At 34.9% G+C, this 11,020-nt stretch overlaps 4 protein-coding genes across 8 annotated transcripts in view; 2 read left to right on the top strand and 2 right to left on the bottom strand.

Annotated features, from left to right (window-relative positions):
• The first annotated feature begins 2,641 nt into the window (after window positions 1–2,641).
• LOC109584754 (uncharacterized) lies at window positions 2,642–3,502 on the top strand. The gene is made up of 3 exons (XM_020000593.1): window positions 2,642–3,047; window positions 3,097–3,275; window positions 3,325–3,502. The coding sequence occupies exons 1-3, from the start codon at window positions 2,727–2,729 to the stop codon at window positions 3,380–3,382; spliced, it is 558 nt and encodes a 185-aa protein (XP_019856152.1). The 5' UTR covers window positions 2,642–2,726; the 3' UTR covers window positions 3,383–3,502.
• LOC109584748 (uncharacterized) lies at window positions 3,466–5,133 on the bottom strand. The gene is made up of 5 exons (XM_020000586.1): window positions 4,974–5,133; window positions 4,877–4,927; window positions 4,774–4,827; window positions 4,638–4,724; window positions 3,466–4,584 (listed from the first exon to the last, which is right to left on the bottom strand). The coding sequence occupies exons 1-5, from the start codon at window positions 4,990–4,992 to the stop codon at window positions 3,608–3,610; spliced, it is 1,188 nt and encodes a 395-aa protein (XP_019856145.1). The 5' UTR covers window positions 4,993–5,133; the 3' UTR covers window positions 3,466–3,607.
• Window positions 5,134–5,653: 520 nt separating this feature from the next.
• On the bottom strand, window positions 5,654–9,727 carry LOC100635341 (mitochondrial inner membrane protease ATP23 homolog). 4 transcript variants are annotated; one of them, XM_020000560.1, is made up of 11 exons: window positions 9,534–9,727; window positions 9,373–9,418; window positions 9,237–9,318; window positions 8,993–9,127; window positions 8,280–8,366; window positions 7,610–7,970; window positions 7,509–7,574; window positions 7,406–7,465; window positions 7,159–7,230; window positions 7,060–7,116; window positions 5,654–6,888 (listed from the first exon to the last, which is right to left on the bottom strand). In XM_020000560.1, exons 6-11 carry the CDS (start codon window positions 7,623–7,625, stop codon window positions 5,837–5,839), a joined length of 1,323 nt encoding a protein of 440 aa, XP_019856119.1. In that variant the 5' UTR covers window positions 7,626–7,970; window positions 8,280–8,366; window positions 8,993–9,127; window positions 9,237–9,318; window positions 9,373–9,418; window positions 9,534–9,727; the 3' UTR covers window positions 5,654–5,836. The 4 variants fall into 4 exon arrangements, with proteins under 4 accessions (XP_019856119.1, XP_019856124.1, XP_019856130.1 ...); XM_020000565.1 differs by having other exon boundaries at window positions 7,509–7,562; XM_020000571.1 differs by having other exon boundaries at window positions 7,509–7,559.
• A 221-nt stretch (window positions 9,728–9,948) lies between these two features.
• The window catches only part of LOC100634880 (arylsulfatase B-like), a 3,607-nt gene continuing 2,535 nt past the window's right edge, over window positions 9,949–11,020 (top strand). The window contains exon 1 of one of the 2 annotated variants that reach the window (XM_020000548.1): window positions 9,949–10,993. In XM_020000548.1, coding sequence (XP_019856107.1) covers window positions 10,006–10,993 — 988 coding nt within the window. In that variant the 5' untranslated portion in view covers window positions 9,949–10,005. Of the gene's footprint in view, window positions 11,002–11,020 lie in introns of both variants that reach the window. The other variant, XM_020000552.1, reaches the window with a different exon arrangement.

Raw genomic sequence — 11,020 nt, 5'->3', positions numbered from 1 at the left:
CCTTTCACAATGGTGGCTCTGAAACTCTCAGATGTTGAGTTGCAGCTTATTATTCCATAAAAGGAAGACCAACTGCACACACAGGAATTTTTAATTTTATTATACTTAAAACCAGGAGGGCAGTAGTCAATGTGTATGTTTCTAATGATGTGTAGTAGAGGCTTGAACATGGTTTGAAATACGACAGTAGCGTTTGAGTTTTCAGGTCCAAAGATTGTGAAAGCACCATTATTAATGTATGTATTTTTCAGAGTCACACTCGCATTGCTCTTTTCTTCTATTATTGCCTCAAAAATTACAGATTTCAGAGGAACTAAGTTACTTGACTCATCCTTTAGCGTCAGATTTAAATTTGATTCCTCGCCTGAATACACTGTCATGTTACTTTCATAAGGATCTTGTTTTGCAACTGCAGTAGCAACTTCAGTGCTCAATTTGCCAGTAAAGTAAAAGTTATCATGTTGAAAAATGTCGTCAGGCTCTATTAAGTTACTAACATCTGCTGAGTATTCTAATACGCAAGGAAACAGTGAGGGCAGATAAATAGAGCTGCCTCGTGTAGCATTGTTGTTTATAAATTTGACATGCACATCCTGGCAACGTTCTGGAATGTGAAATCCATTTTTGCAAGAAAACAAAAACGGGCACAATTCTCTAGAATAAAGCATGTGACCGTTTGTAATAAATGAATAAATAGCTCCACCATATTCACTAGCATTGTTTCCTTTGAATGTTATGCTTGTTGGTGAGGATAACAATAGGCTAGCAAAATTGAGTGAAATTGCTCCACCAAATGTGCTGTTGTTATTCAAAAATAAAGCGTTGCAATTTCTGAAAGTAACAGTAGACATTACAGCACTCAAAGCTGAACCAATATTTCCCTCAAAATGTAAGTAAGAATGAAACTCGACTTTAACTTCCAGCACGGAGACTGCTCCAAACCCAGCTTTAAAAGAATGCTGAGAAAGAGAAAAGACGTGATTCTCATTGAAGGAACAATTTGCAAAAACCGGCTGTATCACTCGCTCATTTAAGTTTAAAGCAATAGTGAAGTGACGGCTAACGTCAACTGCAAAACCAGATCTAGCACTATTTTTTGTCCAACTGCAATTGCTTATGTTAAATTCATGTATGGAGGCACTGCTGCCGCAGTCAATGCTTAGACCACCACCAAAATTTGCTGTATTTGACTCAAAAGTACTGCAATTTAGCACTATGATAGATCTACTTATGCTTTTGTTACTTGTGCTGGTGGTCGAATAAATTTCTAAACCGCCTCCATTTGAAATTGTAGAATTTGTGGCTTTGTTTTGCCGGAAAATTAGACCATTCATTTCAATATAATTATACTCATTATACATCAACTTTATTGCTGCACCTCCACCACTTCCTGCTTCATTTCCTTCAAAGATGCAATCGTGTATATGCAATGCTTGCCTTCTTCTTGCATGCGTAATGTACACAAGCAATCCTCCCCCATGGGCTTTCCCATAATTGTTGCTTGGTTTTCCCGTGTATAATTTCATGTTATTCACAAAACGACAACTAGATATGTTATAGTATGAGCGATATAGAGAACCATTGGATGATATTGCCATGCCCCCACCTTTTATATATATCTTTATACCCTGTAGGCTAGCTCCAGCTTTATTTCCTTGTCCATTGTAAGTGAACTTTGAGTCCTTAACTTCTATGTATCCTGTTACATTTGAAAGCAATAAGCCTAAACTTATACTCTTGGTGATTTCCACATCCCGTATGATAACATTTGTACAATTATGAATCATGATAGCAACTGGTGTTAGCATAATTTCTTTCCTCAAAAAGCCACATCCAATGAACTTGAGATTATACAGTCTGAGTTGGAAAACAGAGTCAAAAACAAGTCCAGATGATAAATGATTGCAACATACTATTACATTCCTAGAACCTTGCCCTTCTATTTTAATGTGCATCAAATTAGTCAGCTTTATTACCTCATCTGTCAAAACATTGAAGGTTTTCTTAATGAGGATCAGAGTATGGCTTGTAATAGGTTTACAAGTAAGAGCATCTCTCAAAGAGTAGAAATGGGTCACTTTTTCATACTCACTGTAGTGACTCTGGCAGGATTTGTTGCAGTTGGATACCACAACAATTTGATTGTAATACTTGCTTGATTGTTCATCTGCAGCATAAGACCATCCAATCAAGGTTAATAGTAAAAGAAGGAAAAATCGGAAAAGTAGCATCTTTTTCTTTAGTAGATTTAAAACTTTGGGGTTAGAATTGTACTGAAAGTAAAAATGCTCTTAAGTTGGGTCAATATGCTGATGCTAATCAATAACTATGAGATCACTTGTTTACAAACAGCTAAAACCATTATGGAAAACTTCACAAGTATAGCTAGTTGCGCATGCACAGAAAAGTAGTCTGCTGTTTTGTTTAAGCATAACAACAATCTCAGGAAAGAGTGTTAAAAACTCGTAAAAATCCCAATTTGATTAGAATCAGCTCAAACTTTCTACACAACACAAGTAGACTATCTATATGTAGATCTATATGCATGAGAAAAAATTTAACAATAGCTGCATCTTTATAGTAGAGATTAAACAAATGTGATGGCATGTTCAGCAAACTAGCTAGGGCCAATGCATTTCAATATCAGTTTACTTATAGTAAGCTAGTGTACAATTTCACTTCCTGAAGATAAGAATCTTAGCACCCACCTTATAGTCTCTACAATCATGAATGTCTACACAAGGACTGGTGCTGCTAAAGTGAGTGATGTGAGACAGGTCCTCTCTTCTCAGTTTGGTATCAGTGGAAGTGAATTGAAGAGACTCTCAACAAGGCATCACTCTGAGGGACACTTTAGGATTTCTGGTCCTCATGAGATATTACACAAAGTGTTAAAGCTTGAGGACAAGTGCCCCAAAGGCTGGAGGCTTGAAAAAGACAGCACACTCGAGGATTCATATCAATGTGTGCAAGTTGATATAACATACTCTGATGGTACAGAAAAAGCATTGACAGAATTTATGAAGCAGTTTCAACAAGAAAATAAAGTAAATTTATTAGATAATTTATTTGGTGTTATTTTTACAATTTCTGTAGCTGTCTTTTAATTATGCTATCACACTTCATAAAGTTGATGAGTGTAAGTTCTTTGGTTACAATCCAAACACTTCACTGATGCCGATGTTAAAGGTTAACATTTCTGGCGACAAAACTGGTTATGCACAGAATTGTGACCAGTTTCGTTTAGTCTTACTTCCTTTTTTCTCAGACTGTTGGTATGAAATTGATTCTATAAGTACAATATTACTGGTGTTTATCCTATAGGATATTGTGGACAGATAGTAATGGAACATTTGCTTTTCAAGGGACAGGGAATCATTGAAGAATGGTTGAGATTTTTGCAAAAAAACACTCTCTCCTAATTTAGTTTTTGTTTATCACTAACTTTTTACAACTCTTTAGTGCTTTGATTTCAACAAATGATGTTATTTGAATGTAAAAATTATTTTAAAATAATTTATAAGTTTGACAGTGGTCAGTATCATTAAAAAAGTACTCTGAGTACACACACACACACAATTATAAGTGTTTAATAATTTAACTATTATTACCTCTTACTACCTTTAGCATTGCAGCTTTTACAAGACATACTAGCAGCTATTACAAAGATTGCTATCACAAGTATCAATAGTACTACTACAAGAAAGAGCATCAAAGAGAACAATGCTATCTTTAGTGTGCCATAAACTTGAAATGTTTTCAGCTGAAAATCGACAAGGCTTTCTTTATTGACTGACACTATAAGATATGTGTCATCAATTTGGGTGGTGCATAGAAATCCGTTTCCAGTATCACAAGTGGTAATTGCATGAGAAGGATTTGCTGGTGTCAGTTGTTTATCAAGCTGAAGTCCAGTAGTATTGTATTGAATTCTCTCTACTGTAACATTCCCCAAAGCACTAACACCAGTATCTATAGCAATGGCCACGTAATAAGCAGAGGAATCGGTAATGTTAAAGGACCAAGTTCCATTGTCTGGAAATAAACAAGGAGATTTGTCAATCGGATCTATTGTTGCATCTGGAGGAAAAAATGAATCATACGTAGTTTGGCTATTGAATAGGTAGAGACGTGCTGGACAGGTAGAACCAGAATTATTGCTGATACTAACATCATAGAGAAGTGAAGACCCAGGTGTGAGATAGACTGGCTGATCTCCATCAAGATAATTATAATTATATCGTGACTTTCCAGTTAGTTTGGGAAGGTTCTTATGCAAGATAGCAGTATATTCAGGCGGCTTAGAAATGCTCTGGTATACATCAGCTTTTAGTTCCAGGTCTGGTTTCATTGCAGTTACTGTTACTGCTGCTGATGATATAGTTGAGTTAATTTGTAGAAGAAAGGTGAAAGGTTCAGACTCACTAGCATCACCTATTATGGCATTAAGACTGTAGTGTTGAGACTTTAGCTCTGTTGTCCACAAGTAGCTGTTGTATCCAACCAACATCAGTACTATGACTGCCAGAAGAGCAATGATTGTAGCTGTGAGACACTTGAATTTCTTAGTACATGGTTCTTCTTCTATAATACATTGAGAATAGCACACATAAATAACTAGCATAACTTTAACTTACCAGTTGGAGGAGAGTTCTCATTAGCAGTGTTAGTAGCATTATAACCATTAGAACCACTTCCACTTATGCTCCTACCTTGTATAGTCCCTATCTCAAATTATTAGTGAAACTTCAGTATCATTACTAGATACTCTACCTGCTAATAGATTAGCATTCTCACCAGAGTCTACAGCTTGTTCAGGTTGTTTATCTAGAAAAAAAGAATTAAAAATTGTAACTGCATGCATCTATCAATGTACATAGCTCAGGACTTTGTGGTCCACTTCCTTCTTCTACTATTGAAATAGAAGCTATCATGATACAATAAGTTTAATTTAAAATGGAACTATTTCATACCTTTATTTTTAGCAGCCATTATTCAGAAATGTGATAGAATCACATGATCATAGAGTAGATCTATTTCCTGTAATAGGAGATAAGTTACATCCTTTTACTCACTGGTGTTATCATTGCGGAGTGAATCATTACTAGATCTAGAAATTCCTATACATCATAAGATCTGCATGGATCAGATTCAGCATGTTTTAACATATCAAAAAGCAAAACCATGTTACTATGCAACAATTAAAAACCCACAAAATATTGAACTGCAGCAGTAATAGATAACTATAAATAATACTTACACAGAATTCATGGAGCAATTTGAACAAAAGAATAAAGTAATGATAACTATTTTATTTTTATAATTTCTGTAGTTGTCTCTGAATTATGCTATTACGCTGTATAAAGTTGACGAGTGTGAGTTCTTTGGTTATGATACAAACACTTCACTGATGCGCCAATGCTGAAGACTAACGTTTCTGGTGACAAAAATTGATTATGCACAGAATTGTGACCAGTTTCATTTAGCCTTACTTCCTTATTTTTTGGACTGTTGGTAAGAAATCGGTTCTATACGTACAATATTACTGGTGTTTATCCTGTAGGATATTGTGGACGGATAGTAATGGAACACTTGCTTTTAAAGGAACTGGGAGTCGATAAATTTAATTAGATTTCATTTTGATTATAAGAGATTGTGGTTTTAAGGCTATTTTTGAGTAAATGTTTTACAAAAACACTTGCACATAATTAAATACTATTTTTTATTGATTAAAAAAATTACTGTAGGCATTGTCATCATATCTAATTTATAAATCAACATTATAATTGTTAAAAATTCCACCCAAATTAATTATAATTCACAAATTTAAGTAGATCTATTCACCAATCACTTGTTCTCCACTTGTTTCAGTATTAGTTTGTTGTGCAGGAGAAATTAAAGAAATGTGGGCATCATCAATTGTAGTATTGTGTTTTTTATAAATTCCAACAGCTTTTATAATGATTGCAATCAAGAATAGTGTAAATACTACTACAAATACTAATAGCAAAATGAGGCTGAAACAGGACAATGCAACCTTTTGTCTATTATAAACGAAAAAAGTCTTCAGTTGAAAATTGATAAGGCTTCCTTCATTGATCAACAATATAAGATATGTGTCATCAATTCCGGTGCATAGAAATCCGCTTCCAGTATCACAAGTGGTAATCGTATGAGAAGGATTTCCTGATGTCAGCTGTGTATCAAGCTGAAGTCCAGTAGTATTGTATTGAATTCTCTCTACTGTAACATTCCCCAAGACACTAACACCAGTATCTATAGCAATGGCCACATAATAAGCAGAGGAATCAGTAATGTTAAAGGACCAAGCTCCATTGTCTGGAAATAAACAAGGAGATCTGTCAGTTGAATCAATTTTTGAGTTTCGATCGCTAATAAACAAAAAATAGGTAGTTTGGTTATTAAATAGATAGAGACGTGCTGGACAGGTAGAACCAGAATTACTGCTAATACTAACATCATAGAGAAGTGAAGACCCAGGTGTGAGATAGACTGGATTATCGGGATTCGTAAAATAGTTATATCTAAATCGGTTCTTTTCACTAAGTTCATGAATGGTCACAGTATCCAAGACCTCAATGTATTCAGGTGGCTTAGAAGTGCTCTGGTAGATATCTGCTTTTAGCTCCAAGTCAGGATTAATAGCAGTTACTGTTGCTGATGATATAGTTGAGTTAATCTGCAGTAAAAAGGTAGATTCAGACTCACTAACATCACCTATTGTGGCATTAAAATTGTATAGTTGAGGCTTGAGCACTGTTGTAAACAAGCAGATGACCACAACTGCCACGATGAGCGATACAATGCCGGTGGCTATTATTATTATTGTAACTGTGAGACTCTTAACTTTCTCGATACAAGATTTCTCTATAACACATCAAGAACAGTAATAACATAAAATACCACATAGCTGGAAACTTTCATGCAAGGGATGAAACTTTTGCCAATACCATTTTCACAGATTTTAATTTCACAAGTCTCAACAAAAATGGCAAATCAGCAAAAGTTTCAGGCTATACAGTAACTAGCATTACTTACTAGTTGAATTAGGGTTCTCATTAGCAGGAGAATTGTTATTATGATGCCCAGGAGAACCTGTTTTAATGTAGAAGTAAAACTTTTATATAAGGACTTTACATAATGATGGTTCTCTAGCACTAGCTCGCTCACTGGGTGGTTCACTTATTTCAGGTTGCTGTGGCTGCCTGCCTATAAAAGAATAAAGCTAATGTGTATAACTAGTTGTTTAAGTACATTAGGCTGACAACCAAGATTTGGGTTTATTTTTTACCAAGTAGATCTAGTAGGGATTTATTAACCTCATAATGATGTAATCTGATTAAAAAACTGTGCATAAAAATATATATATAGTTTACTTGTCTACCTGTTGCTAATTGAGTATTTCCTGGATCATGATTTCTAGACTCATCTATAGGTTCAGAATCTAAATAAATAGTAAATTGGTAAAAATTAATTTCTAAATATACATGTTGGGTCTGATTCATGTTTCTGAATACTTTCTTCTTCTGGTTGACTTACTACTAAAGCAAAACCTACAATACAGTAAGCAAATATTATACTTGTATACCTAGAGGGTCCGCCATTGTCCACTGTGGGTCAATCACACCTCATCTCACAAAGGTTACTACTGAAATCAGGGGTGTAAATTATGATAGTATTGCTATTACAGGAAACAGCTCAGCTTTTTCATTTCACTGCTATAAACTATCCACATTATTCAAAAGTAGTAAATAAATAAAGAATTATAATAGTTCATAGATACACTGTTCACTCCAGTTAGTATTATGTCCCTATGGTGGTACTCTTTCAAAAGGAACAGTGTCCTTGAAACAAGAATCAAAGACTTTCTCTACAGCATCCCTTGCTTCCTTTTCAGTCACATTGTTGACACACAGTATGGACTGGGTGGCTCTCTCCTTCACACATTTCTACAATAAAATGTAAACATACTTAATATTATTATTTAACATTTTAAAAGTAAGAGTTAAACACATACTATAGATTGGGAAATTCTTGCTGCTAAAATAACTTCACTTTGATTAGTAGCAATGAAATTTTAACATGTGAAATATTTTCATAACTTATAACAAAATATTTTGAAAATACAAAACAGCAAAATGAAATAATGACAAAATCTTATACACCAATTATTATTGTAACATGAAAATCTCCCAATCTACGGTAGAAGGCAAAAAAAAATGGCCCAGGCTAAACCTTACATTAGACACAATTTTTACCTGTTGATGCTTCTTCCAGCCAAACTTTAAACGAGCAAAGTTTTCCTTCCAAAAGAAGCATTCACCACTAAGGTTGGCAGCACGTATCTACAGCAGCAAAAATCATTATCATAGTCATGTCAATCTCTGGGCTATTTTAAAATGGCCATAACTCCAAAATTTTTCATGAGAATCAACTCAAACTTTCTACACAGCATAAGGGCATCAATATGTATCAGAGAATGTAAAAAAAATTTGGGGTGATTTCGAAGCATTTTTTTGGAAAATACCATGGACTATATATAGCCTTGGGTACTTTTCAGAATTTTGGAGTTTTCTTAAAATGGCCGTAACTTGAAAAATTGAAGTCGGAATCAGCTCAAACTTTCTACACAGTGTAAGGACATCAATATGTATCAGAAAATGTAACAAAAATTTGGAGTGATTTTGGAGCCATTTTTGAGAAAATTATGGGCTATAAGTCTTTGCTTTTTTTAATTGCTACTTTTTAAAATTAGGTACAAGGTAGTTTTAAATGAGCAAGTACCAAAAAAATTATTTTGCATTATACATGCTCTTTGAACAAATTCAAATTAAAATCAACCTTTTGACAAAAGACCATGGACTATAGTATTTTTTCAAAAATAAGTCTGTATAACTTCTGATAGATATTGATATACTATTTTTAAGTATTTGAGCTCATTCTAATTAAAGGATTTTGAGTTACACTTCACCTCCGAACAAGCTTGATGATCTAAGTTTTTCCAATCCACATGAGCCCTGCAATGATCATAGGCATGTATCAGCTCGTGTGTCAATACATTAGTCATACAATCATCTGAATATATATTGTTCTCACACAGGACTATCTACAAATGATAAGAGAATAGCAATTGAATCAAAAAATAGAAATAGCACTAAAAAGTTAAGGCATAAGCTATGAATAATGTATTTACATAAATAATAATATATATTTACTTGATTTCTGTCTTCGTCAAATCCACCTAACAATCTATCACCACATGGCTCACAGACTAAATGACGTCCAACCTTTACTTCACTATTATATAAAGACATCATAGCTAGTACTGACATTAATAACAGAAATACTTACCAGCCAATTTCCTTCATTGCATTAAGCATGTAACGCACATATGAACCTACATGTACATGTATATTAATTTATGAACAAGCAAGTTTACATGTGTAAATTATTTATCAAGAATTTTGGCTGCCCCTTTAAAGGCTTTAATAATATTAAATTTTAGGGCTTACTTTTCAGAGATTTATGCATTCTGTCCCTGCACTGTTTATTGAGACGCTCATTTGATTTCCCTCCACCAACCCTCCCAGGAAAAGCCTCCTTTTCCTTGTCTGTAAGTCCAGGACTGTCAGAGGGACTGTCAGCCATGATTGACTGTAGGATCCAGAGAAAAGCAAGCATGCACAAACATGAAACACGTGAAACAACGTGGGCTAGTTTTACCCAAAAGATTTGCTGTATCATGAATATACTTTGCCACCACTGGAGCCTGTATGCTCTAGCAAACATAATTGGTAAGTATAAAGTACATTCTAGTTTTAATATTGTAGAGTATATCTGTCAGTCCCAAACTGTATAACTTTTACGTCTATTCATATGTACATGTAAGCACTTTAATTAGTTCATGCAGTTGAGGAATGAGATAATTCATGACATGAATACTAGTAATATAAGTTTGGGTGTGTCTCCTTGTCTCTAATAAAGATGCTTGCAGTTTTAGCTGTTGGAGTGTTCCTATTGGGACTAGCATCAGGTGCTTCACCTAATGCTAATCTACCTCATATTGTCATGATGCTTGTTGATGACTGGGGCTGGGCTAATGTTGGATATCATCGGAATCCACCAACATGTGAAGTTGTTACACCAAATATCGATAAGCTAGTTAAGGAAGGCCTAGAACTTAATCAGCACTATGTCTACAAGTTCTGCTCTCCTTCTCGCTCATCTTTAATCAGTGGAAGATTACCAATTCATGTTAATGACCAAAACCTGCTTCCAACTAATTACAATCCTGATGATCCAGTCTCTGGTTTCTCAGCTATTCCACGTAACATGACTGGTATTGCAGAGAAGATGAGAGGAGCTGGTTATGCTACACATCAAGTAGGCAAATGGGATGCTGGAATGGCAACATCAGACCACACACCAAAAGGACGAGGATTTCAGACTTCGTTTGGTTATTTTCATCATGCTAACGATTATTATAAGGAAACAGCTTCAGCTTGCAATAGAACTCAAATAGTTGATCTATGGGAAACAGATAAACCTGCTCATGGTATCAATGGTACTGGACCTGATAATTATGAAGAAGGATTGTTTAAGGAGAGAGTTCTTGATGTTGTAAGCAACCATGATCCTAGTACACCTCTATTCCTGTATTATGCTCCACATATTGTGCATACACCTTTGCAAGTACCTGATAGATATTTGAAATTGTTTAGTTTCATCAATGATCACGATAGACAGTATTATCATGCAATGGTTAACTATCTTGATGATGTTGTGGGTGAAATCACTGATGCTCTCAAGAATAAAGGAATGTGGGACAATCTTCTCTTTGTCACTAGCAGTGATAATGGTGGTCCTGTTTATCCTGGAGGAGGTGCTAATAATTATCCACTGAGAGGAGGCAAAGTAACCGATTGGCAAGGTGGTGTTCGTGTTAATGCTTTTGTATCTGGAGGGTATCTACCAGAGAAGATGAGAGGACAAAAGACTG

The sequence above is a fragment of the Amphimedon queenslandica genome, unplaced genomic scaffold, assembly GCF_000090795.2.
Source record: "Amphimedon queenslandica unplaced genomic scaffold, v1.1 AMPQUscaffold_13516, whole genome shotgun sequence".
Taxonomy (NCBI): domain Eukaryota; kingdom Metazoa; phylum Porifera; class Demospongiae; order Haplosclerida; family Niphatidae; genus Amphimedon; species Amphimedon queenslandica.
This window is presented reverse-complemented; position numbering and strand designations above follow the sequence as displayed.

Excerpts from the sequence above, each read along its gene's own strand:
- LOC109584754 (XM_020000593.1), top strand. The coding sequence starts at position 2,727 with ATGAATGTCTACACAAGGACTGGTGCTGCTAAAGTGAGTGATGTGAGA. Across the intron at positions 3,048-3,096 it reads AGTTTCAACAAGAAAATAAA|CTGTCTTTTAATTATGCTAT; the intron begins GTAAATTTATTA and ends CAATTTCTGTAG. Across the intron at positions 3,276-3,324 it reads CCTTTTTTCTCAGACTGTTG|GATATTGTGGACAGATAGTA; the intron begins GTATGAAATTGA and ends TTTATCCTATAG.
- LOC109584748 (XM_020000586.1), bottom strand. Across the intron at positions 4,725-4,773 it reads GAATGCTAATCTATTAGCAG|GGACTATACAAGGTAGGAGC; the intron begins GTAGAGTATCTA and ends AATTTGAGATAG. Across the intron at positions 4,585-4,637 it reads TGAGAACTCTCCTCCAACTG|AAGAAGAACCATGTACTAAG; the intron begins GTAAGTTAAAGT and ends AATGTATTATAG.
- LOC100635341 (XM_020000560.1), bottom strand. Across the intron at positions 7,466-7,508 it reads ACATGAATCAGACCCAACAT|ATTCTGAACCTATAGATGAG; the intron begins GTATATTTAGAA and ends CTATTTATTTAG. Across the intron at positions 7,231-7,405 it reads AAATACTCAATTAGCAACAG|GCAGGCAGCCACAGCAACCT; the intron begins GTAGACAAGTAA and ends ATTCTTTTATAG.